Source organism: Lissotriton helveticus, chromosome 3_1, assembly GCF_964261635.1.
Source record: "Lissotriton helveticus chromosome 3_1, aLisHel1.1, whole genome shotgun sequence".
Lineage (NCBI taxonomy): Eukaryota > Metazoa > Chordata > Amphibia > Caudata > Salamandridae > Lissotriton > Lissotriton helveticus.
The window spans coordinates 336,144,842-336,167,415 of NC_136061.1; the positions used below are offsets into that span (position 1 = coordinate 336,144,842).

General features: G+C 49.0%; 1 protein-coding gene across 1 annotated transcript in view; it reads left to right on the forward strand.

Moving 5' to 3' along the window:
• LOC144824529 (uncharacterized) overlaps positions 1–22,574 on the forward strand; it is a 635,171-nt gene that overhangs the window by 251,362 nt on the left and 361,235 nt on the right. The window contains exons 4-5 of the mRNA XM_078683590.1: positions 10,518–10,635; positions 15,572–15,700. Coding sequence (XP_078539716.1) covers positions 10,518–10,635; positions 15,572–15,700 — 247 coding nt within the window. The remainder of the gene's footprint in view (positions 1–10,517; positions 10,636–15,571; positions 15,701–22,574) is intronic.

Here is a 22,574-nt window from a genome sequence, read left to right on the forward strand (position 1 = left end):
CTAATCAGAACACTCAAATACCCAACCAATGAGGACACTAACCCTAATCCAATAGAAACATCAGATAGAACCACCAATCGGTGTACACATGTACCAAACAATATCAGACCATATAAGGTCCGAGCGACCTCAGGCAAGGTTTACTGGCCAGGGAGTTGGACGCTGCTTTTCCTGTTCAGAATCTCCTAGGAGACAGACAGGCTCAATCTACACTTTGGACTTCTGCAGGTAAAGGCCTCACTAACTTGAAATCTTACAATACTGTTTGAATAAAACTTTACTCCCTCTACTGGCCAAAAACGAAGTGCACAGTCCCTAGTAAACACAGTTTAAACAGCTCACAGAAGCCCCCTCTGATGTAGATTAGAGTTTGGACTGCAAATCCCACAATTCAACATGTTAAATGGAAGCGATCATGGGCAGGAAAAAACACAAGTATATAGATTCATTAAGAAGTAAGTATATGTAGATTAAAGATATTGAGAGAGGTGTAGGGTGGGTGAGAAATAGGGTAGTGCATTCGAAAGAGTAGTAGATAGAGGTTTTATATGAGTCAGGGAGCTGAGGTAGAGGATATATTGAGAGAGGTATAGGGTGAGGAATAGGGTATTGCATTGTATGCGTTTTTAGGATAATAATAATAAATATATAGATCCAAGGACATGGAAGGTATACAGATGCATAAAGTAGGTAAGTATATGTAGATTAAAGATCCATTAGATCTGATTTTCAAGTGTTGTTGTACTTAAAAAATTATTTTTTTATTTATGTATTTATTTTAAAAACCATAATTATTCTACATATTTATACAAAGAAATATACATATATAGGTACATAGCTATCATACAAATAAATGCTTATATACAGAGTGATATGCTATATATTTCTGTTTGCGTATGGTGCTTATGTGGGAAAGAGTCAATTCTTGAGTAGTTTTCCGTAGATAAGGTGGTTGTTGTGGATCTAATGTAAGGGGGTTAAAGAGTTCCATAGTTTGGCTGCTTGAACAGAGAAGGATGTGCCACCCATGTTTGTTTCTTGTATCTTGGGATTTTGAGGCGAGGTGCCACTCTATTGCAGAGTTTCTTTTGTTGAATGTGTTTGGTGATTTTATACCTGATGAAGAGCGGTCCCTTTCCATGTATCGCTTTGTGGGTGATACAAAGCAGCTTGAACGTGGATCTTCTGGCAACCGGTAACCAATGCAGGGCTTTCAAGGCAAGGGAGATGTTGTCTCGTGGTTTGATATGCAAGAATAGTCTGGCAGCCGAGTTCTGAATCCATTGTAGTCTTTTCATGGTTGTTTGATCCGTGTTAGAGGCTATTGGCGTAATCAAGTTTGGACAGAACAAGGCAGATGGTAGCTAAGTAGCAGCAAGCATTTAACTCATTGCTACTAATAAATCCAGCAGCAAGTTAAACTCTTGATGCTGATAACCTCTGTGATCGGCAAGTTATGATTTCAAATCAAACCAGGCCCACCCCAGCCTCTCAGTTCAGTTCAATTAAGAAAAAAGCCTCTCATTGTTTAACTGTGAGTAAATTAATTGCCACTAAATTAGCTAATGCTACTTAGAAGTGTGGTGCAAAGCTCCATTGAAAAACAAGTTGTTCATGGCACTATATGTATGCATTGTGCTGCTGAGGATACATAATGTTTGGGCTATGCATATGGATGCACGTTTGCATCTCTGGGTACCTTTCTCCGCTTTGTACATATAGTATTATGCTGCACATATACAGTCAGTGGTGGTCTTTTATGTGATTGTGTCATAATACTAATGATTGTTTACATGGTGTTTCTCTAGATTTAATTAAAATGTATTGAGTGTTGGCAATAGCTAGAAGTCTTTTAGTAAATATGCATATTGACTGATTGTACATAGACATCTGTGAAGTGGCTGAAACAAAACTGGAACAATGCACACACAGAATAAAGCCTGCACCAGGACACAGGGGAAAGGCTGTCTGCTGGAGTACATAGGAAAATGCTGTGTTCTGGCATACAGGAAAGCTGCCTACTGCAGCAGACGTAGAAAAAGCCAGAGAAATAATGGCTGCCTGCCACAGTAATAATCATTGTTAATGATAACTTGTTTGTTATGTAGCTCTTCATTCTGTACCAATGCATTTTTCAACCGTTTTAAATAACTGGTGTTACTGTTCGCAGGTTTAATGGCCCACAATTACCCTAACTCAGCAGGATAGAAGGCTAAATTGGATTAAGTTAGTTTTGGTGGAATTCAAACTAGACCACCAGGTGGATCCAGGGTTTAGCCGCATGTCTCATCTACGAGCTTTCAACTCACTGAGCAATACTTCCGACTCAATGGGAGATGAAGAGGTGCATTGAGGCTGCCAAACTTGTGAAGTACCTGTTTTTTAAAAATCTTTTTATTAAAATAACAGGCTCCAAAAAACAGTTGCATACTGTAAAGCATCGGATAGTATGTGGAGGCAGGGTCATGCATAATACAATTTCGAACATTACGATCTGCATACAAAGACAAAGATACATACATATCGTTAGCAGGTTTCGGAGACAGACTGGGTTTCCAGTAGATCCCCCCTGTACATTCTCCACGCCGCCCATATTTTCTCCCATTTCTTGGGACACCCTCTACTTTTATATATCACTTTTTCGGCCCTCTGGCACCAATCTAGATCCTTTTCCCAGTCTTCCACCGTTGGTAAAACATTACTACCCCATAGTCTTGCTATATTTCTTTTGGCAACCATACTCGCTAATTCCAGTCAGATCTTTTCCCACTTAGGCCATGTAATGTCACTCGTAACATCTAAGATGTGCCATCGGGCCTCCAGTGGAACCTCAGTGCCGACCACTTCAGACATTAAGTGCGCCAGTCTGGACCAGTATGTCCGGATCCTGGCGCAGTCCCACAAAATATGGAAGAAGGTTCCCACCTCTCCACAGCCCCTCAGACAGAACTCCGAGTCAACGTACCCTATGTTGTATTGTGTCGTGCTCGGGGTGTAGGAGCGGTGCAGGATACGCAGCTGGACAAGCCTAAACCGGGCGCGGATCGCCACTTCCCTGGGACTCTGTAGGGCCTCACTCCAATCGTCTTCCTCCAACAACCCAACCTCGGACTCCCATTTTTCATGCGGAGGCCTGAGGGGATCCTCTATATTATTGATTAGCTTTTTGTACGTGGGGGAAATGGCTTTATCTATCATGGGATCAAGCAATAATCTATCTTCCAGTGGGGCATATTCTGGTAGTTGTGCCCCATGGTGCAGATGTTGGTATAGGGCATGTAGGAGCTGCTGGTAGTGAAGGAACTCCCCCTTTCCCATTTGGAATTCTGCCTGCAGGGTAGTAAACTGTAGCATGTCCCCTCTTTTCCAGACATCGCCCAACACATCGATGCCAATTAGGCTCCACTTGCGAAGGCCCTTCAATTTATCAACCTCAGACAGATAATTCCCAGCCCATAGTAGGGTTTGTGCTGTAAGCTTCGCTTCCCAACCCAGCAGTTTGGTCGCCCGCCTCCACGTCTCCACAACTGTGGCCATTTGAGGTGGCAGAGGCGGACGACGTCTACCTTTGCGGTAAAGAGCGGCCAAGTAGGTATCTCCCCCAAAGACCATGTGGTCCACCCTATACGCCTGCTCATCCATCGGAGCGAACATCCACCCGTTGATGTTGACTAACAGTAGTAGAGCCTAATGTCTGGGACGGCGAGCCCCACCTCGTACATCCCCCGCTGGAGCTTCTTTAGTGCAATTCTCAGGCATCCCCCTCCCCAAAGAAGTGTGTGCTGCTCTGATTCGATCGCCCAGAAGATCTTCTCCGGAACTGGAAAGGGAGCACTTTGCAGAGCATAGAGCAAGCGCGGAAGGGCCATCATTTTGAAGAGGGCGGCGTGTCCCATCAAGGAGATCGGGAGAGTTCTCCAATGCTCGACGTCCCCTCGTAGCCTCTCCAGTTGAGCGTACACATTCAAACGCATTAACTCCTAGGTAGCGGAAGGTCTCTTTACAGACCAGCCCCCGACATCCCTCGGATAAGTTCGGCAGAGATCCTACCATCAGATGACCTAGGGACTTGTCCCAATTAATGCGATAGCCGGAGTACTCGCCAAACATGCGCAGGATCTGCATGAGTCTATGGATAGAGCTGGCCGGTCTTTGGACATAGAGTAGAACATCATCAGCGTATAAAGATATGCGCTCTTCCCAGCCGCCCCCTAGGTCAATACCCCACACCGTGGGATCCGTCCTTATCCAGCCACCAACGGCTCCAAGGCCAAGGCAAACAACGTCGGGGAGAGCGGACAGCCCTGCCTCGTGCCCCGCCATAATTGAAACTCCCTAGAGAGGGCACCGTTGACACGGACCCTCGCAAGCGGTGCAGTGTACAATAACCTCACCCATGCTCCAAAGTTTTCACCAAAACCCAGTTTGGCCAAGACCGCATATATATACTGCCATTCAATACTGTCAAAGGCCATATGGGCATCCAGTGACAGTAGGGCGGCTGGTACGTTCGGGCGGTTATACACCGTTTGAAGCACCCCAAACAAGCGTTGTAGATTAAGCCTAGTGTTTCTGTGTGGCATAAAGCCCGATTGATCCGGGTGGATCAGGGATTGAATGACCGCCCCCCAGTCTGGTGGCTAGGATTTTGCCAAGGACCTTGGTTTCATAATTAAGGAGTGAGATGGGCCTATAGGAGCTGCATAAATCCTGTAGTTTGCCAGGCTTATGTATCACCACTATTGTTGCAGATCTAAGATCTTTCGGGACTAACCCTTCCTGTTTGGCCTCATTAAACATTTTTAACATATGGGGTGCTACCCTCCCCGACACACACCCGAACGCTTCTGCTGGAAACCCATTAGGACCCGGCGCTTTCCCTGCCTGTAAATCTCCCGTAGCAGCCTCTACCCCCTCCACAGCAATGTCAGAGTCAGGGTATCCCTATCGTCAGGATCTAGTGTAGGTAGGTGGATGTCGTGCAAGAATTCATCACACTCCCATTCCCGTCTCTCAGTGTGCGTCTGATAGATAGCCTCATAATATTGCGTGTGTAGTCCCGTCTGGTGTTCGGATCCCAGGCACCCAATTACGGTCATTGTCGCGCTACTCAAGCCAGGCTATTATCTTATTAGCTTTATCTCCCAAATCATAACACGCCTCTGCGTGGCAATAGCGCGCAATTTTGCTTGGTCAGACATCACGTCCTTCAGTTCCTTTTCCTAAAGTCGCAGCTGATGACGTAGGTCCTGCTCCTGCTCCTGTGTCTCACCCCTGGCGCACTCTAAAGCGTGGAACTCTTTTTCCAGTCTATCAATTTGCGCATGTTTTTCCTTTCGGAGTTTACCCATCTCCGCCTGCACAAAGTCTCTGGCAACGGTCTTATAGGCCTCCCTGAGGGTACATTGAGATCTGATGGAGCCCACATTATCCGCAAAATATTGTTCCACTCGCTCCCTGAATTTATCTTGAAACTCCTGGTCCTTAAACAGGAATACATCCAGTCTGGGATGTGTAGACCAGTCCCTATCGGGACCCCCTAACTGCACCTCCACCGGGGAATGATCAGATATACCTCTGGCTTTTTGACTACTATTGTGAAAGAGGCCCATGTGACCCACTTGTGTAAAGAGGTAATCTATCCTGGACCCTGAGCTATGCGCCGCGGAGATATGCATGTATTGTCTAAGGTGAGGGTTATGCACCCTCCATAGATCCACCAAACCCATCGCATGCACAAAGTCCTTGAGATAGTGTACTCCCCCATGGTCAGGCAGGGCCGAGGTCCTATCAGTGTCCCTAGCCATAACATCGTTCATGTCCCCCCCCCATGATCAGGATCCCCTCTGGCATTTCCAGTAACAATTTCCCAATATCTGGGAGGGTTGTGCTATGTAGTTTTGGTGGAATGTAGACAGAGCAAAGATTAATCGTATGACCCTCCCATCGTCCAGTAATCGCCACATCCAAAGGATCCAGCCACTTACGCCCAACCACCAATGGAAGTGAGTTTTAAATGAGGATCCCGGTTGCCCTGGATTCAGTAGTGAAGCCTGCGTGGGCCTGCAGCGTGTATCCAAATCTGTCAAGGGCCTTGTAATGATTACCTATCAGGTGCGTCTCCTGGAGGAAGACTATATCTGGGGCATGCCTATGGAGATATTGGAGGACCATAGTGCGCTTTATCTTATTCTGCAGACCATTGATGTTCCAGGATAATAAGTTAACTCTTTGTGTTTTCAGTGTAAGCATCATAAACATCAAGTAGAAAGAACCTCTGAGATGGTTGCCCATCCCCAAAACCACCCGCCACCCAAGCGCCCACCATTAATGCCCCAGGAGCCAAAAGAACAATACCTTGCATAAACCAAAATGCATAAAACAAACATTCAACTTCCCACCCACAACCCCCTGTGCCCTCCCCCCTCCCTGCTACCCTGCTTCTCAGGCCAACATGACCCGACTTGCCCCATCGAGCGGAGCGCCTGTCGCCCATAAAACGAAAACTTGGGGTGTGTGTGCTACAACCGGTTAGTCGCTCTGAGGATCCCGCTCAGCCCTCAGCATTGTAAGTCTAGCCGCTATAGCATCACTTCCTAGGGGAGACATGACAGTAAGTATAGGTGGTTCAGCCAAATACATGGATCATCCTCTCTCCCCCAATTGTACCGTGTCCGCTGTACCAAGTCTGATAGGGACCCAGCGCCCCTCATGCCATTCAGTCAGGCTAAGCTCCCCGCATTATATCAATGTCACAGCAGCTTTACACGCAGGAGAAACAGTATACTTTACGTGCATCTCATCTCGACACCACCGCCCAGGCCAGGGCGCCCTCCGTGCCCTCATCTATCTCCAGGCGAGGCAGACAGACTCTGCGACCTGAACCTGGAGGGCGAACGAAGTCCGTCTCGTAGCAGTCCCTCTCTCTCTGTCGGACCCGTGGAAGAGGTCGGGAAACGGACTTCAGTGTTTCTCCAGCTGTCCCCCGGACGTGGACATTCGGGTTGCTTTGCGTTCTCCTCCAGCCAGGCTTGGGCATCCTCCGGGGACACGAAGAAAAAGGATTTCCCATTAACGAGAATCTTGAGACGCACCAGGAAGAACATTATGTATTTAATGCCGCGATCTCTGAGCTCCTTCTTGACACCATCAAACGTGAGGCGCTCCTGTTAGACTTTAAGGGTAAAATCCGGAAAAAATTGTATGGTGGCGTTGTCGATCCCGGTCCCTATAATTAAGGATCCAGGCAATAATTGGTGCCCTGTGCGCTCTTTCAATAACAAAAAGCTTTGAGAGTCTTTTGGGCTTAAAGTGGTTCAAGATTATGTCCTCCAGGAACAGGTCAACAATCGGCCCTTCCATTTTCTCCGGCACTCCCACCACTCGAATATTATTCCTGCGGGACCTTCCTTCCTGGTCCTCCATTCTGGCAGCTGTCTGCTTCTGTTGGTGGGTCAACTGATGGACCCTCTCTTCCAATATCTTGGTGGTTTGTTGAAGCTCAGCAATAGATGTGGCGTTCTGAGTGGCCTTCTCTGAGGCCTTATTCAGATCCGCCCGCAGAAGAGTCATTTCAATGGAGACCTTATCAATTTTAGTCTCCAGTGTCGTACCCAAAGTTTGGAAGTACCTGGTTTTAAGGGTGAAAATGCCATAGTGAGGGCATAAATAGTCATAGACTAGCTCTTGTATTTCCAGCACATGTTCTCACATATCCTGCTAGTCATTGATTCAGAACAGATGCCTCGTTTTTCATCTTGCATTGCCACTGGGAAAGATAACACTCCTACCCACATGTCAATGACCCTACAATGAGACACATACAAATAGTCTAGTTCGTATATACTACGGGGTAGCTTTACGTTTCCTGGCGCATCCCTGCAAATTAGCAGGGATGCGCCAGCAAACTTGCGACACGCTTCTCAATGCTTGCGCCACCACGGATGCGCCGCATTGACAATGCGGCGCATCATGGCGCAATGAAATGCAGATGCGTGTCGCATCTGCTGTCATAACGTTGGCACAGTGCTGGAGTTGTGTCGCGGGTTCTTTACTGATGGGTTGATTGCTGAGGTTGAAAGTATGGTGTGGGCAGAGGTCTGCTGGGGCTTCGAAGGGGAGGGATCGCATAATTGTCGCCGTTTCCTTCACGGAGAGGGTGTTCCACGAGCTAAGCTGGTGTGTGTCGGTCGGCATGATACGGTTGATGCTGTCCTCGGCAGGGGCCTGGGGTGCAAAGTCTTGGTAGATCGTCTTGATTTTGTTGGGAAACAAATCCACAAGGGTGTCGCAGAGGGCCTGCCAAGCTGTGCTGTTCTTTTGGGTAGCCGATGGGTTGGTGAGCTCCTTGACTATGTTGAATCGTTCCTTGCTGTTGGGCAAGAGATATTAATTGTGAACCCAACTCTGGTCAATAGATACCACTGTGATATCATAGGATGAAATTAAAGGTGGCACTATTAGAAACAGAGGAAAAACATAAAACGTGTCATCCTATAACATGTAGAGACCAAAAACTCACCACCCAAACAGGTGAGAATCCATCCATCAAAGTATCTAATGACAAGAGCACACTGGTCCCAGTGCCATTCTAGTGGCATGTTGTCTAGTGACAAGTGTCTGATTAGGGACACAGATCACACTGAACTGAAGTTCAAGAACACCTTTTCAAGCTAAAATGGGTGATATTAACATTGATTTTTAGTGCAGATAGAATACTGGCAGTGTTTGGTCAATGTGAGGCCTCTGCAGATATTATAGAGGTGGACACTGAATGGGTACCAATGTACAACGTGTGGTCTAATTTGGGGAACTGATCTATATCAATTAGAAAGCTGTTTTTCTATCAAGCTCAAACCCACTATAGAACTGCTGTTGAAACTCACCCAGTTTGAACTTATGCTATTGGTCAAACATACTTCAAGGTGCAGCATTTGACACATATTTTCCTGCACATTATTTTATGGGAGAACCATTTATGTAATTTGTGTATCCTTTCCAGTGCTTACTTTGTAAAAGAATAAGTGGGTAGTCTTAAATCCTCCTCATGCCTCTTTAATCCACCGTCGGACGCTCCTTGCCAATTTATCTCGCTCTTTCAGTTTTTTCCCATCTCTGTTCTTTTCATTTGTCACTATTTTTCTATCTTTTTCCCGTTTGTAAGGTTTTCCTTCTCTTGCTGTGGGTCACAGTCTGTGAAGTAGAAATAAGTGCTGGGCCCCAAAAATGAGTGCCGGTGGGCCTCACCTGCAAGGGCTAACTCAAATTAAGCAGCAATCCTATCCAGTTTGGACAAATAATATTCCATTGCTCTTTGAAATGTACCTTTTGCCATTATTTTTCCTAAATCAATTTAGGGTAAACTAGATATTCTCTATGAACATGAACTTAATATTATTGAGTTTATTAGTAATGTTAGTGAGTTTTGTGATGCACTATTTGCCTCAACTTTTTAAAGATTAAAACTCATTATGCACAGTGTTATTAGTGAGCGCCAGGCTCCCCCCAAAAAATACTCCTGGTTTCAGCGCTGGGTATTGGGCAGGTGGAGCTTGGGGTGTCAGAGGCGCTACATTCTATGCTGGCTGTGCCTTTCTAAAGGGAGGAAGGGCGCTAGCCAACGATGGAAGTGATGAATTCAGAGGAAGCGCTGTTAGCACGAGCATCGGTGTGTGCGGTAACGAGGGAACATAGGGCCAGATGTAGGTAATTTTTATTTACCGACCTCTTAAATACCGAGTCATACCGACTCGGTATTTAAGAGGTCGGAAAATAAAAATACCGAGATGTAGGTAATTGCAGATGTGCAATTACCGAATCGGAAACAGTCGGTAATTTCCGATGTGGTAAATACCGACCAGTTAATGCCCATGCATTCCTATGGGCTTTGAAGCCCATAGGATTGATTGGGCATATACCGGTCGGTATTTACCACATCGGAAAATACCGACTGTCACAAGGGTGCAGGGGGTGTCACTTTGACACCCTCTGGCACCCCCAAAAGAGGCTCGGGTGCCATGTGGCAGGCATACCTGCCCTAAGGGCAGGTCTGCCTGTCATATGGCATAGGTGTGCATGCACACATGTGCATGCACACCAGAAACGGTATTTTACCATCAAGTAGTATTTGATGGTAAAATACCGATTTTGTACTGCTTGTGGGACTCAGAAGAGTCCCACCTACATACCAATTTTCCGGAATCAGTAATGATACCGACTCGGTATTTTACCTACTCGGTATTTTACCTACTCGGTATTTTACCTACTCGGTAAATTTACCTATCGGTAAATTTACCGAGTCTGTAAATTACAGGGACCTACATGTCATTTTGCTTTTACCGGGTGGTAACGGCCGAATTCGGCCGTTACCACCCGGTAAAAGCCTACCTACATCTGGCCCCAGGTCACGACTCACGAGCCTTCCTTCCCAGGGCGCGGCAAGCTACGATGGAGTATGAAATATCACGCACTCGCGTTCAAAGACAACGCGGTGACCTCCGCGATGGTTTATGTTTCAGGTGCATTTGCTGGAGAAAAGGCCGGACCTGAAAGGGAAACTGCACGCTTTGTTTAACCAGCCCCTGCCGACGCCTCTGAGGGGCCGGGCCTGGAGGCTCTACCTGTCCAACACCAAGGGTAAGGAGGCTCGGGTTACTGGGAATGCCGTGTACAGGCCGTGGGCAATCACCAGAGTCCATCACAGGGAGGGCTAGACAAAAAGATCCACCCAGAGACTTGGCATCCCGCCCAGGAGGGACTGGTGAGGATGGGCAAGGCCCAGTTCACCCTGGCACCGCCTGGCCTAGATGTGGGACACATTATGCACCTTCATGTGCTCATTCCAAGTCACATGGGCCCCTGGCTGCGTGTGCACTGTTCTAGAAGCCCCAATGCCCACCCAATCACTGCAACCGGGACCTTTGTACATCAGTGAAATTCCCCATCAGGCCCCTGGTCACCTTAACTCATGCACACTGCAGATATTAGCCCCAATGCACACTCATTCAATGTAACCTCTTCTCCTAGACAAGCACACTGTATATAGATGCATAATGCACACTGCATGTAGAAACCTCAATGCACACTCACTCCATGTCAGCTGGTCTCTTAGCCTCATGCACACTGCATGTAAAAACCTCAATGCACACTCATTTCATGTGACCTGGTCCCCTAGCCTCATGCACACTGCATGCTGAAACCTCAATGCACACTGATTTCATGTGACCTGGCCCCCTAGCCTCATGCACACAGCTTGTAGAAACCTCAATGAACACTCATTTCATGTGACCTGGTCTCCTAGCTTCATGCACACTGCATGTAGAAACCTCCATGCACACTCATTCAATGTCACCTGATCCCCTAGTCTCATCCACACTGCATGTAGAAACCTCCATGCACACTCATTTCATGTGACCTGGTCCCCTAGCCTCATGCACACAGCTTGTAGAAACCTCAATGAACACTCATTTCATGTGACCTGGTCCCCTAGCCTCATGCACACTGCATGTAGAAACCTCAATGCACACTCATTTCATGTGACCTGGTCTCCTAGCTTCATGCACACTGCATGTAGAAACCTCCATGCACACTCATTCAATGTCACCTGGTCCCCTAGTCTCATCCACACTGCATGTAGAAACCTCAATGCACACTCACTCCATGTCAGCTGGTCTCTTAGCCTCATGCACACTGCATGTAAAAACCTCAATGCACACTCACTCCATGTGACCTGGTCCCCTAGCGTCATGCACACAGCTTGTAGAAACCTCAATGAACACTCATTTCATGTGACCTGGTCCCCTAGCCTCATGCACACTGCATGTAGAAACCTCAATGCACACTCATTTCATGTGACCTGGTCCCCTAGCCTCATGCACACTGCATGTAGAAACCTCAATGCACACTCATTTCATGTGACCTGGCCTTCTAGCCTCATGCACACTGCATGTAGAAACCTCAATGCACACTCATTTCATGTGACCTGGTCTCCTAGCTTCATGCACACTGCATGTAGAAACCTCCATGCACACTCATTCAATGTCACCTGGTCCCCTAGTCTCATCCACACTGCATGTAGAAACCTCAATGCACACTCACTCCATGTCAGCTGGTCTCTTAGCCTCATGCACACTGCATGTAAAAACCTCAATGCACACTCACTCCATGTGACCTGGTCCCCTAGCGTCATGCACACAGCTTGTAGAAACCTCAATGAACACTCATTTCATGTGACCTGGTCCCCTAGCCTCATGCACACTGCATGTAGAAACCTCAATGCACACTCATTTCATGTGACCTGGTCCCCTAGCCTCATGCACACTGCATGTAGAAACCTCAATGCACACTCATTTCATGTGACCTGGCCTTCTAGCCTCAAGCACACTGTATGTAGAAACCTCAATGCACACTCACTCCATGTCACCTGGTCCCCTAGCTTCATGCACACTGCATGTAGAAACCTCAATGCACACTCACTCCATGTGACCTGGTCCCCTAGCCTCATGCACACTGTATGTAGATACCGCAATGCACACTCACTCCATGTGACCTGGTCCCCTAGCCTCATGCACACTGCATGCAGAAACCACAATGCGCACTCATTCCATGTCCCCTGGTCCCCTAGCCTCATTCACACAGCATGTAGAAACCACAATGCACACTCAGTCCATGTCACCTGGTCCCCTAGCCTCATACACACTGCATGCAGAAAGCACAATGCACACTCATTCCATGTCACCTAGTCCCCTAGCCTCGTGCACACTGCATGTAGAAACCACAATGCACACTCATTCCATGTCACCTGGTCCCCTAGCCTCATTCACACAGCATGTTGAAACCTCAATGCATATTCATTTCATGTGACCTAGTCCCCTAGCCTCATGCACACTGCATGTAGAAACCTCAAAGCACACTCATTTCATGTGACCTGGTCCCCTAGCCTCATGCACACAGCTTGTAGAAACCTCAATGAACACTCATTTCGTGTGACCTGGTCCCCTAGCCTCATGCACACTGCATGTAGAAACCTCAATGCACACTCATTTCATGTGACCTGGTCCCCTAGCCTCATGCACACTGCATGCTGAAACCTCAATGAACACTCATTTCATGTGACCTGGTCTCCTAGCTTCATGCACACTGCATGTAGAAACCTCCATGCACACTCATTCAATGTCACCTGATCCCCTAGTCTCATCCACACTGCATGTAGAAACCTCAATGCACACTCATTTCATGTGACCTGGTCCCCTAGCCTCATGCACACTGCATGTAGAAACCTCAAAGCACACTCATTTCATGTGACCTGGTCCCCTAGCCTCATGCACACAGCATGTAGAAACCTCCATGCACACTCATTCAATGTCACCTGGTCCCCTAGTCTCATCCACACTGCATGTAGAAATCTCAATGCACACTCACTCCATGTGACCTGGTCCCCTAGCCTCATGCACACTGCATGTAGAAACCTCATTGCACACTCATTCCATGTGACCTGGTCCCCTCGTCTCATGCACATTGCATCTAGAAACCGCAATGCACACTCATTTCATGTGACCTGGCCTTCTAGCCTCAAGCACACTGTATGTAGAAACCTCAATGCACACTCACTCCATGTCACCTGGTCCCCTAGCTTCATGCACACTGCATGTAGAAACCTCAATGCACACTCACTCCATGTGACCTGGTCCCCTAGCCTCATGCACACTGTATGTAGATACCTCAATGCACACTCACTCCATGTGACCTGGTCCCCTAGCCTCATGCACACTGTATGTAGATACCTCAATGCACACTCACTCCATGTGACCTGGTCTCCTAGCCTCATGCACACTGCATGCAGAAACCACAATGCGCACTCATTCCATGTCACCTGGTCCCCTAGCCTCATTCACACAGCAAGTAGAAACCACAATGCACACTCATTCCATGTCACCTGGTCCCCTAGCCTCATTCACACAGCATGTAGAAACCTCAATGCATATTCATTTCATGTGACCTAGTCCCCTAGCCTCATGCACACTCCAATGCACACTCAGTCCATGTGACCTGGTCTCCTAACCTTATGCGCACTGCACATAGAAGCTCCAATGTTCTCATTCCATGTAGCCTAGTTCTGTGGGGTCATTCACATTGCCTTTGCGCACTTCTCCCTCAGACACGATATGAAATACAAAAAGTCTTTATTCCCCGCTTTTATCCATCCATCTCTCTCGATTCTTCGTGAAGTTGTTCCATCCCTAGTATTATGTATGAGTGTTACATAATGTCCCACCCTCCGCATCTCCCCCCCCCCCCCCCAATGTTATCTGTGTTCCCCCTCTATCCTCATTATTAGATCCCATTATTGCTGCTCGAGGTACTTCACCCGATATCCTCCCTTGCCTGTCGTTCACTCGCTGAATTACCTGATTTCCTTCCATGCCCTTCTTCAAAGTAGGGGTGGGCGAAGGTTTCCACTCCGCCGTGGAGTCAGCGGAGTTCTGCTCACTCCACGCAGAGGGCTGTGTTCCAAAAAAACTCCGCAAAGCGATGCGGAGCGGAGATTTTCCACTCGTGCAGCTCGCCAGTGTTAAGTTGGCGATCGAGAAAATAGCCTACTAGACCACCTCTCAACAACATTTCTGAATGCACGGTGTTGCGGCAGGTCACGGCTGCTCGCATTGAGAAATGCTGCCTCTTGCGTCGAGGAAGGTGCTGCTCCAGTAGCATAGCAAGAAGGAGTGGGGGGTGGTCCAGCCCGGGCGGCATGAGTTTTGGAGAGCGGTAGCTACTCCCCCACCCCCGCTCTTACCTGCGGCCGTCGCAGGACGGCCACGGCAGGAATCACCAGCACACCCCCCCACCTCCTCTCTTTCATACGGCCACCATGGGGTGGCAATCGCATGGGCCGCCCCGGGCAGCTGAAGGTCTGGCTACGCCACTGTGCTGCTCCCGTTGAGGAAGCTGCCGCTCGAGTAGAAAATCTACTCGAGCGGCAAATCTACTTGAGCTTCAGAAAGAAGCAGCGACCTCTGGTGCTCCACGTGATGCAATTCGTGCTGATTCCACAGTGTGAGAGAAACTCTTGGCACTAAAAATTAGCACGAACAGCGCAACCTACCAGACCCCACCGCTCGTTGAACTCCAGGTAGCGCTGCAGAGTTTTTTGGGCACTTTGCGGAGTTCTGCTTAGTGCGGCTCTGCAAACTCTGCCCAGGCCTACTTTAAACCCCGATATTACCTGGTGTACGTACACCCCATTGTTCTTTGCCTATGACTCACTCCCATTATTACCCCACTTCATTCTTGTAGTTCCAGGGGGCCCTAGACTAGCTATTACTGTCTCCCTAAGACAAACCATGCAACTGGTGACCCCTCTATTTTTTAAATGTTGTACCTTAAATTGAAATGTATGCGAAATTGACACCACTTTTAACTGCTCGCCCTAGGCGACCGCCTTGGATACCTGTCTGGACGTCCCTCTCTACCTGGTCATCCTCCTCTGCCACTAGCCTTTGAGTCGGCTGATTGACTGTTCACTGCAATAACTCTATGCCTTCCACTCATGTACTTCTTTTTCCCATTCCAACAGCTCGGATGGAGTATCTGACCCAGGTAGCTGTGAATAACGCGAAATCGAGTCTGGACAGAGAGATTTCATTGCAGTGTGTGTCCCTCCTGTCAGAAGAGGAGACCATCCAGCATCTCAAAGACAACACACGTAAGTGAGCCTGGAGTTTGTGTGGGTGACTGTGTCAGTAATCCCTGCCTAACCCCCCCCCCCACCCCCAACTTTGTGTGTAGAAGTCTATAGTATCAGTAACCTCGGCACTGATGTCTCAAAATCAGAAGTGTGTGTGTCGTCTTGTGTCAGTAGCAGCAGAGTAAAGAGCTTGGGAAATATAATTCACGCCATTCTGTACATAGGGCAGGTAGTCACTGGTCCCACTGTACCATATCCTACCCTTAATATTAATCTAGAGTTCAAGTTTGCAGGTATAATAGGGTGGTATTAACCTGAAATTCTGGGCAGGAGAGGGTTTGAGAACGCCAGGTTACGGATAGGACAGGGGTCATTACATTAACCTCAGACTCTGAGCAGGCCAAAGTGCCAGTACTCTCAGACTGTGGGTAAAACAGAGTGGCAGTAGTCTCAGATTTAGAATAGGACTGAGGGGCGGTATCCTGAGACTTTAGGTAGGACAGAGTGTCAGTAGCCTCAAACTCTGGGTAGGACAGAGTGTCAGTAGCCTCAAACTCTGAGTAGGACAGAGTGTCAGTAGCCTCAAACTCTGGGTAGGACAGAGTGTCAGTAGCCTCAAACTCTGGGTAGGACAGAGTGTCAGTAGCCTCAAACTCTGAGTAGGACAGAGTGTCAGTAGCCTCAAACTCTGGGTAGGACAGAGTGTCAGTAGCCTCAAACTCTGGGTAGGACAGAGTGTCAGTAGCCTCAAACTCTGGGTAGGACAGAGTGTCAGTAGCCTCAAACTCTGAGTAGGACAGAGTGTCAGTAGCCTCAAACTCTGGGTAGGACAGAGTGTCAGTAGCCCCAAACTCTGAGTAGGCCAGAGTGTCAGTAGCCTCAAACTCTGGGTAGGACAGAGTGTCAGCATCAGACTCTGAGCAGGACAGAGTGTCAGTAGTCTCAAATTTAGGATAGGACTGAGGGGCGGTATCCTGAGACTTTAGTTGGGACAGCGTCAGTAGCCTAGAGCCCTGGGTAGGACAGAGTGGCAGTAGTCTCAGATTTAGGATACGGCTGAGGGCCAGTAGGCTGGGACTCTGGGTAGGGCGGTGTCGGTAGGCCCAGAACATGACTAGATAAACCCAGACTCTGGTCAGGACAGGGCATAGTAAACGTCACTGATTCGTGACTGTGGACAGGAGAGGTGCTCAGAATGATCAGTCCCTCACAACATCTTGTCGGAATCACGATTTCGGCCTGCTATTTCCTACTGCATCCCGAAGCATGATGCTATTCAGAAATGTATACGCGAGTTTTGGCTTCGGTTATTATTCTGAGTCGTTTATTCATTTTTAACTTCCGCCCTGGATGCTGTTACTGACTTTTGTAACATCCACCTGGATAATGCGTGACCCTACAGGATGATCCATGACTCATCCTTCCGAACCAGTGAAAAAACAGGATATTAAACATGTCGGCAGAGGAACTAGGCCTCAAAACACCCATCTCCTCTGACAGCTCACCCGGCCGCGCAGTGTCCAACTCTGAGCTTTAATTTAACAAGTGATGGAATCTTTGTGTTCAGTCAGTTCAGTGGCAGTGAACCTAGACCACAATTCGCACAGGGAGCCCCTATAACTGGAAATACGGTATACCTGTTATGGAGACCACACTTTTGCATTATAGCAGCAGTAGGTACCAGTTCAGGATGCCTTGACCTAAGTAGGAGTAGCCGTTTCGCATTGGGTATATTTCAGATTAGTCATTACAAAAATTCTCTCCACGCATGGCTGCAGGAATCCACAACACACTGTTTTTCTCTGTGCTCTCTACAAGAAATCTTCCTTACTCACTTGTGCCGTTACTCGTTCACTGAGTAGGTTTATACAGCCTGGGAAGATGTAGAACTGGTAGTACAATTAGGCCATTGTAGGCAAATGTCCTACAGCCTGATTCATCAAGCTAAATTGCACTCGCAAAGGGCAAGATTCTCAGAATCTTGCCTTTTGCGAGTGCAATTTTTGCATTTGGGATTCATCATCCCAAATGCAAAAATCGCTATTTAAGAATTCGCATATTTGCGAGGAATTGGATTTAAGGAATCTCTAATAGAGATTCCTTAAATGCAATTCATCAACCAATTAGAAATAGCGAAATCGCAATATTTGGTCTCAATTTACCACCAAGTCTGACTTGGTGGTAAATTGCGAAAATAGTGTAAAAAGCACTTTAGTGCATTTTTTTCTTTTGCATGTTACACACACACATGTCCTTTGGACATGTGTGTGCGCAACACCTGTTCAAATGTGCATTTAAGGGGTGCTACAGGGTGTCCTTTGGACACCCCTGGCACCCTTAAAATCGCTATCTTATTTGCAAGTAGCAAATTGCTACTCGCAAATAAGGGATACTCCCCATTCATTCCTATGGGCCTTTTGGCCCATAGGAATGAATGGGGAGTTACAGCCTGATTCATGTACGGGCCGTTTTGCGTGTCCCTAATAGCGATTAATAGCGACTCGCTATTGAGGAAACGCAAAACGGCATTCATGGACTTTTCGGGGAAAAAATAGCGACTCGCACGCGGGCGCTAAAGCCGTTAGCGACCTACAAAAAACGCAGAAAAATCGCTATTCCCGGCTACCTGCGATCGGGATTGCGACTCGCAATCCCGATCGCACGGGATTGCGACTCGCAATCCCGTGCGATCGGGAATGCGAGTCGCATTCTCGCGCGATCGGGAAAACGGGAAGACGCATTCCGAGCACCGTGATGACATCACAACCAGGAAGCAGCCAGTTCCCACCCCCAAACACCACAGTGACGCTATCCTTCGAGTGTGCACGTCGGAAAGCAGACGCTAAACCACCGTTAGCGACTCCAGAAATGGCAGAAATAGCGACCGCCATGTCCGAGGAACCTGTCCCTGGCCCCAGCAACAGCGCTGGACGAAAGCGCAAGCTCAAGTTCTCCGAGCAGGAGCTCGAGAACCTGATTGAAGGGGTGGTGGCCAACCACGACAGGCTGTTTGGCGCCAACTCCAGGAAGGTCCCAGAGCAGGACAAGCGGAGGATCTGGCTGGGGATAGCCTCCAGCGTAAACTCGGTGGGCGTGGCGGACAGGTCGTTGGAGGAGCTGAAGAAGCGCTGGTACGACCTCCGAGGTCGTGCCAAGGAGAGGGTGGCGGAGCGCCTTGGTGAGGCATCGGGCACTGGAGGTGGCGGACCGACTGTCCCACCCAACACACCCCTGGAGGACCAGGTTGAGAACACCTTGGAGAGGGAGGCGTGTGTTGGCGTGACCCCTCTGGACTCCTCCCGCCCCACCCAAGACACCCAAGGTAAGTGGCATGCGACTGCGACCCTGTCCCCTATGACCGTCCCTGACCAAATAGGCTCACTCATTGGCCCTTAGTCATGCCTATGTTGTGCATCAGGAAATGCCCTGAAGCATTGTGGGAGATGTAGTATGTCCACAATGTAGTAGTACCACAATGCGGCCAGAAAGGTTCCAAAGTGCGCAAATCCACAGCCATCCAGGGAATGACACCCAGCATGCATGTAACATCTGCACGTCTGACAGTCACATGCACCTAATGAGTATCCACTTACCCTCACAGGTGGCGATGATAGCAGTGACAGCGAGAGGCTGCAGATTGATGAGGAGGCCCAGGAGGAGGAATCACTACCCGAAACCCAGCCACCAGCCCCTGCCGCTGCACCAACACCAGCAGCCAGGCCCCCCACCGTACCTGCTCCTGCATCTGCCGCTGCACCAACACCAGCAGCCAGGCCCCCCACCGTACCTGCTCCTACATCTTCCGGCCAACCGGCTGCCAAGGCCAGGCCCCCCATCGTACCTGCTCCTACATCATCCGGCCAACCGGCTGCCAAGGCCAGGCCCCCCACCGTACGTGCTCCTACATCTGCCGGCTAACCGGCTGCCAGAGCCAGGCACCCCACCAATGTGCCTCCAGTTCCTGCCGCACCAGCAACACCAGCTGCTACACCACCTGCAGCTCGTGCAACCAGATCTGGGCCAGCCACAGCCGCAACACAGCGGCCGAACAGCAGGAGGGGCAATGGGCATCTCCATGCCTGCATGAGCGTCGAGCGGCGCATGCTCCGAATCCACCAGCGCCAGTCGCAGCAGCAAGGAGCCATCCAGCTCCAGCTGCATAAAATTGGCCGCAATGTGGCGGGAGTCGGAGAGCGGATGGACCGCATGACGGCGGCCATGGACCGCATGACGGCGGCAATGGAGGACAATACTGCTGCGCTCGTCAAGCACCGCAGTGTTGCAAGCAGGCGCCACCACCAGCTGATGAGCCGGCTGTCGGCCTATAGTAGGTCAAATTATGTGGCAGCAAATGCCACCGCCCAGCTGTCGCGGCGCTCTCTGACCCAGCAGCACCAACTGGTCCAGTGCTGCGAGGACATAACCAGGGTGCTGGAGCACCTGACCACCGCCGTGACGGCACTGCATACACCTGTGCTACCGGCCATTGTAGGGGGAGACGATGCCAGTGAGGGTGCCTCCAGCGTGAGCAGCCACTCTGCCACGCAGGTCCCGCCACCTAGGCGCAGCACCAGGGCAACGCCTGGTACAGCTGCCCAGGATGAGGAAGAGCCTCACAGGCGCCTGGGCATTACGCGCCGGAGGCGCCAATGACATTGTCTGAGGGACACTGCCACAGGCTGACGCTAAGCCTGCCAAGAACCTACTTCACACTGCAGTATGCAGGAATACTGTAATTTGTAAATAGTTGAAACCATAACCTTTTTCTTGTGAATGGAACAAATACATTTATTTTGCTGCACACATTAGCCTTGTGTAATCATTAAATTTTGCATGCAATTGTGATATGTGGGTTGGGGGAAGAGGGTGGGCTAGAAATTGTTCGCTGTGATGTGGTTGCGACGTCTGTGGCCTTCAGCTGGGTTCTCCCCGCGTGCATGGTGCGCATGTGCTGGTGGCCGGTCATCCCCCTCAGATTCACTGCCTGAGATGTCAACAGGTATCCGGCGCTTGGTTGCAATGTTATGAAGCATTGCACAGACAGCCACAATGCGGCAGCACGCTGCAGGACTGTAATACATCGCCCCACCTGTCTTGTGCAGAATACGGAACCTGCTCTTGAGCAGGCCGAATGTCCTTTCTATACAGTTCCTTGTCCGGATGTGCGCAACATTGTAGCGCCGTTGCTGAGGTGTGGCAGGGTTGAGGTAAGGGGTCAGGAGGTATTCCCGTAGGGCGTAGCCACTGTCACCTGAATGAGAGGAGCAGATGTTGATTGCCTGTGCAGCGCAGTTACTTCATAGCAATGTGACATGGTCGACAAAGTGTACTTACCAAGTAGGTGTCCTTCCCCAAACTCTCCCCTGAGCAGTCGTGTGTGGAGTCCGCTGTGCCTGAAGATAAAGGAGTCATGGGTACTCCCTGGGTACTGGGCCACAATGTCAGTGATGATGGTCTTGGCATTGCAGACCATCTGTATGTTGAGGGAGTGGTAGGACTTCCTGTTGCGGTACATATACTCCGTGGCAGCTGGTGGGCAGATGGCGACGTGGGTACAGTCTATGCAGCCGAGGATATGGGGAAAATGGGCGACATTGTAAAATTGTAGTTTTGTCAGGTCCAATTCCTGTTGGCTCGTGGGAAATGTGATGTGGCGGTGGAGCTGGCTGAGCATGGCGTCAACAAAAGTGTGGAGGCAGCGTGACATGGTGGGCTGGGATATCCCCCCAGCAGCGGCTACTATGCCCTGGAAACTGCCGGAGGCCAGGAGGTGCAGGCTGCACAATACCTGCACATGTGTGGGCACAGAATTGTTTCGCCTTGTTGGGTGCTGCATGATGGGGTCGAGTTCTTGTATCAGCCAGGTGATCATTTCCCCATTCAGCCTGTATTTAGCATAAATCTGTTCTCTGGTTTGGCCCAGCAAGGTGACCCGCTGCCGGTAAATCCTTTGCTGCCTCATGCGTCTCCTCCGTGCTGCTCGCTGTAGCCTTCGCCGCCTCACCACCATGTACATCCCAGGCATTGTGGAACGCCTAATGCTGCTGCTGAATGTCCTTATGTGTGATTGGTCAGGCCTGGACCTGTTGGTGATTGGCCAACAGTTTTTCAAATTTTACTTAATCATGGCTTTTATGGTTACCACCTGCTTTGAGTTGTCCTTAAATTGCGCCGCGCAAACGTGCGAATTAGCGCTTTTTCGCTATTGTATTTATTTCATGAATGCCGATTGAGACAATATTGCGTTTCGCTATTCATTTCGCAGATTCCGTGGTTGGTCGCTATTTCCGTATCGCTAATGCTCGACTACCCGGAGTCTGCGACTATTATAGCGTAATCGCTATTTAAATCGCTATTCTTTTTTTGCGAATTCGCTATTTCGTACTTGAATGCCGATTCCGTGTTTTGCACCCGCAATTGCATTTTCGCAGCCATTGCGGGCGCTATTTCGCTTCATGAATCAGGCTGTTATTCCTTATTTGCGAGTAGCAATTTGCTACTCGCAAATAAGGAATGTGTAGGAATCGCTATTTATTTAGCAATTCCTACATGAATACCGTTTTGCGAGACCTCAATAGCGAATCGCTATGATTCGCTATTAGGGGCTCGCAAAACGGCCCCTTGATGAATCAGGCTGCTAGTCACGAGAGAGTGCCAGATTGCAAAAATTGCCTTCTTGTTAAGGTGTAGGGAGTGCCCAAAAAGCAAAATACCATTTTGCCTGTGGCTCTGGAATATTTTGCACCAGATTGTAAAAATGTTTGCTAAAGTTGAACCACCGTGCAGAGAGGGCTGTGCACCCAGGCCTATCCACTACCATCTCACCTGCACCTGCAGCTGTCAATTTTCATCACTGGTGCTGGGAACAAAACGATTCACAAACATCTCATGC